General features: G+C 42.1%; 1 protein-coding gene across 1 annotated transcript in view; it reads right to left on the bottom strand.

The window, feature by feature from the left end:
• The window catches only part of LOC102830260 (natural resistance-associated macrophage protein 2-like), a 24,075-nt gene that overhangs the window by 6,324 nt on the left and 12,813 nt on the right, over positions 1–4,938 (bottom strand). The window contains exons 11-14 of the mRNA XM_006870135.1: positions 3,521–3,640; positions 3,239–3,388; positions 2,618–2,691; positions 1,243–1,396 (exon numbers count right to left, since the gene is read on the bottom strand). Coding sequence (XP_006870197.1) covers positions 1,243–1,396; positions 2,618–2,691; positions 3,239–3,388; positions 3,521–3,640 — 498 coding nt within the window. The remainder of the gene's footprint in view (positions 1–1,242; positions 1,397–2,617; positions 2,692–3,238; positions 3,389–3,520; positions 3,641–4,938) is intronic.

The following is a 4,938-nucleotide window of genomic DNA, read 5'->3' as shown; positions in this document are numbered from 1 at the left end:
GACCCTGTACAGGGTTTCCGAGGGTGTAAATCTTTACGGGAGTAGAAAGCCTCATCTTTCTCCCACGGAGCAGCTGGTAGTTTCGAACAGCTGACCTTGCGGTTCACAGCCCGAGTCGTAACCACTACGCTACCAGAGTTCTATAGTAGATTTTAAAAACAACTCCTGCCAAGAACAAATTCAGTTACTTGGGTTTCCATGAAGTCCTTTTATCAATAGGATTAGCATACTGATAGTGTGCCCAAGGCTTACAGAGGTGGAGAAAAGAGGGTTACATTCATCTAAGTTATCATTTTTTAACATCTACTAGAGTGATTTGTTCAATCAGGTTCCTAACCCATGGCTGTCTGGCATAGGGACTAGGTATGTATTTTAGAGATTGACAAAAGGGCCGGGGAGGAGGATGTATTATTCTCTGCAGCACATATGGCATAAAATCTGCTGTTCCTGATTTCCAACCATTATGTTGTTAAGAGAAAACTGTTTAGGACAAATCTGGACTCCTATTTTAATGGGGGGGAAAAAGTAGTTTGGTTTTTTTTTTCCCCATAAAATAACCTATGTTATAGAAAATAAGGAAAACATCATTTGGAAAATAGAGAAAAGAATATATTCATAATTCTACTACCCTAAGGTAAATACTATTATCAATTTTGCATAATTTTACTCTAGACTTTAAAATTTGGTTTATAATCTGGGTATTAATTTTTCATTCCTTTTCTATATAACTATGATTTCCATAGCCACTATTTTTTTAATGATAGGATAAGTGATTGAGAAAACATCACTACTTACTTATTTCCTTATTGGACAGTAGTAGTAGTCAGTAGTAGAACTAGGTTTCAGAGCCATAGGTGTCCTACCCCAAAGCTTAATCATAGTGCATGGCCCCCTTTACAAGCTCTGTGACATATCATTCTACTTTCTCCTTCATTCTCTACACTACTACCTTCTTTCAAACTTACTACACTCTGGTTACGAATTATTAAGAATGAAAAAAATAATCATAATTAAGAATGGAAACCAACTAAGTGCTAGAAATAGAAAAACAAGATTTTAGGAACCAAGGTAAAATATGCTTAAAGAAATTTTGTTTCACAAATGGCTGATTTGACAATTTCATATAAATTTTCTAAAAACTTGGCTGATAGGCTGTATGAGCTTTTTTGGGTTCCTTAATTTCTGAATGTCAGCCCACTTCCACCATACCAGTTACTGTGCCCCTATGCCCTCCAAACTTACCAAGTAGAACACAAAGATTAAATATGCCATGCTGACCACAGCAGCCACCACATACAACACTATATGCCCTAATTCCTGGACATAAAGAACTACAAAGTACATGTTGATAGAACAGATGATAAGGACCAAGATTCCACCTGCAATCTTCCAGCCACTGTAAAAGAATTAGGACAGTTAGTTACAAGACTCCAACCTGGCCACAACCAGGAAAGGAAACTGCATCTTGTAAAGGGACTAGGACAGAGAAATAAGACATTTCAAAATGAATTCAAACTGGTTCTTACTATATCCCACAACAGATTAAATGAGCCATAGTTACATCTGATAAAAAGCAAAAAAAAAAAATTTAAGTACTTTAAGAATATATACAAAAGATAATGTAATGCCTATGGGTCTTACATTTACCAAAACAATTTGGTCTTTGTCCTTGGTTGCTCATAGATAACCTCTGGTTTCCCATCTTTAATGAGGGATGCAGAGCACACCATAGCTAACAGATTATGCTACTTGAGCGCAAGCTGGTCAGGCCCCATGTCAACCTCATAATCACCTGGTAATATCAACCAACCTTAGCGCAGAAGGGCATGAGTTTGAATTACATAATAAGACCACTAATAAAAGCTGTGGACATAGACACCCCATAGTCTTTCTGGTGGAGGAAGATTTGATGCATATTGGAAGATAGGAGTGTCTCTTTATGGGGACATAGAACCTCCACATTGGAATTCTCCCAGACCTTATGCTATTAGCCGCTGCTTTGTCTTCTTTATAATAACTGTCATAGTAACTCTAGTGCTTTCTGTGAATCCAGTGAGTCACTCTAGCAAATTATCAAGCCTGAGGGAGCAGTGGATGCCAGCAGGTCAAAAGTACGGGAAGCCCTGAGGATTCCCAAGCTTTTGGCCAACACCTGCACTCTTGGTCCTAATTGACAATGTGGAGACTATGTGCTTTAACTTACGAGTCTGACCTAGACCCAGTGGGTAGGGGCAGAGGGAGAATAGCTGCTTGTGCAGTGGCTGTCAGAACAGAAGTGACCGAGAAGTGAAAAGTGAGGATCTGACAGATCTGCAGAAGGCTGTTCTCATTAAGATCAATTAACATAAAGATCAATTAAAGTGCTTTGAACATCAGTGACAGAAGTTGAAAAGTTAATGCTGCTAAATAGTTTTATGAGAAGGAAAAATGCACTTTCCCTCCATTAATACATTCATAGTCTCCATTTTCTAAGCTGAAGAATGAGGAAGCAACTTCAGTGATCACCTCTCAAAGCATATAGTTCCACTATCTGACGCATTCTCTGATTGCTTGGTGAAGATACCCTTCCCCTACATATCTGTATCCACTTTGGGGACCGAGAGAAGAGTATACTCACATTCCATTGGCAAAGTCACTCATAACCGGCCGCAAACTTGTAAATGTGAGGATGGGTATGAGAGCAAAGGGGAGCTGGAAAAGAGAGAAGCTCAGAGTGAGTCACTGGGGTCCTTGTTATCCCAGAAAGCAGCACTGTCGGACCAATGCAAGCACAGACTTTGCCTCATTTACTCCTGAGAAGTAATCACTCCTTTCATTCCAACCTGCTACTGTATGATGTTAGCATCTGTACAGCTGCCATTAAACTATTATCAATCAGAAGTGTCTTAACAAATATTTGCATCTATCTTGTCTTCTTTAACCTCTACAGTACCTATCACAGTGTCCTATAAGTTCACTTAATAAATATTTGGATTAATTAAATAAAATGTTGTTTTCTACATTTAATGATGGCTTGCAATTTCCATTCAATGGGTTTTTAGAAAACCAAGCCATTTCTAAAAGCCTAGTGCTGAGTGTGATATCAGGGATTTCACGTATATTTACTGCAGATAAGATCGTGCTTCCTTCTTGCTCTCAATTTCCTGAAGCACACTCAGCACTAGTCTTCATACCCAAGGGCTGTACACAGTGCTGCCTGAGTGAATGGGATGTGCGTTTCTCCCAGCTTCCTCCTCACCAGTAAGCTCTGCAGCACGTTTAGGAAGTCATTCAGTCCTGTCAGGTGTTCTACGTCTTGGAAGGCAGCAACAAGCAGAGTGGGGATAATGGCAATGGAGCGGGTAAGAATCATTCGGGCAAAGCGTGGCCATTTTAGGTTCATGAATCCCTGGAAGAAAACACAGAAGAAACATGAATGTCTGGAACAGGAAAAGGAAAATATTGGGGGAGGTTTTGGGGTTAGGAAGTAACAAAAGGGTGACATCTTCTCCTATTCCTTACCAGTCAAAACCTCACATACCTCCATGACAAACTGGCCAGAATAGGTTCCTGTCATGGTGGAGCTCTGTCCAGCAGCCAGGATGCCCACTGCCCAGATGTACAGTGCAGCAGGCCCAAAGTAGCATCCTAGCATAAGGCCCTGGGAATGACAGGAGAGAAAGATATCTTTCTGCTTATGATCTATTTAGTCAACACCTTAAATAACACTCCTCTGTGGCAACTCCCTTCTTCATATTACACCCTCCTACATGAAGTGCTAAGGAGCTCTGGTAGCATAGTAAGGAGCTCTGGTAGCGTAGTGGTTACAAATCGGGCTGCAAATCTTAAGGTCAGCAGTTCGAAACTACCAGCTGCTCCGCAGGAGAAAGATGAAGCTTTCTGCTCCTGTAAGGATTTACAGCCTCGGAAACCCTATACAGGGTCGATATGGGTCGGAACCGACTCGAAGGCACTTAACAACAACATGAAGTGCTAAGAAGCCCTTGGGGCAAGGTTGTTAAGTGCTTGGTCGCTGAGAAGTTCTCAGTTTGACCCCATCAACTGCTCAATAGGAAAAAGGAGTGGCAGTCTGCTTCCATAAAGATCTACTGGTGGTGTGTGTCGTGGAGTCGGTTCCGACTCATAGCGACCCTGTACAGGGTTTCCAATCGACCCTGTACAGGGTTTCCAAGGCTGTATATCTTTACCAGAGCAGAAAGCCTCATCTTTCTCCTGCGGAACAGCTGGTAGTTTTGAACTGCTGACCTTGCGGTTCACAGCCCGATTCATAACCACTACGCTATAAAGATTTACTACTGCCATGGAAATCCTATGGGGCAGTTCTACTCTGTCCTACAGGGTTGCTATGAGTCAGATTTGTTTCCTGGTACACTAAGTGCTACACTGGACATTGTTTCAGAAGCTAAGTTCCCACTTTACACTCATGTTCCTCCATTGTCCTCATAGTGACCCTATATAAGGTTTCTGAGACTGCAAATCTTACAACAGCAAACAGCTTTATCTTTCTCCCATAGAGCTGCTTCTATGGACCCGGTTGGGGACCTGGTTGGCAAGCAGTGTGAGGAGACTTGAGGACTCCTGGGCCCAGAGTCAGTGACGTGGCCACGGAGGACTCAAGTGGAGAATGGAGCTGCCGGCTGATGGGAAAAGAGGGCATGTGCACAAGAACGCCCACACTTACAGATGTTACCCACATGACCGGGACCGGATGACTGGATGATCAGAGCTCAACCAGGAGAAGAAAGAAGAGGGGAAAAAAAAAAGATCAAGCTGATTCAATCTGATGAACTTGACCTATACCTACGAATGCAGTGACTCAAAAGAGGCAACAAATCCTTACAGCAAGAAACATTCCCACCCCCTCCATACACAGAGTAGACAGAGATGGGCAACTTGGTGACTGGATACCCAAATGGAGAGGGAGGGACTACAAAGGCA

The sequence above is a fragment of the Chrysochloris asiatica genome, unplaced genomic scaffold, assembly GCF_000296735.1.
Source record: "Chrysochloris asiatica unplaced genomic scaffold, ChrAsi1.0 scaffold00138, whole genome shotgun sequence".
NCBI lineage: Eukaryota > Metazoa > Chordata > Mammalia > Afrosoricida > Chrysochloridae > Chrysochloris > Chrysochloris asiatica.
The sequence above is the reverse complement of the archived record's forward strand: the minus strand, read 5'-3'. Positions and strand labels throughout refer to the sequence as shown.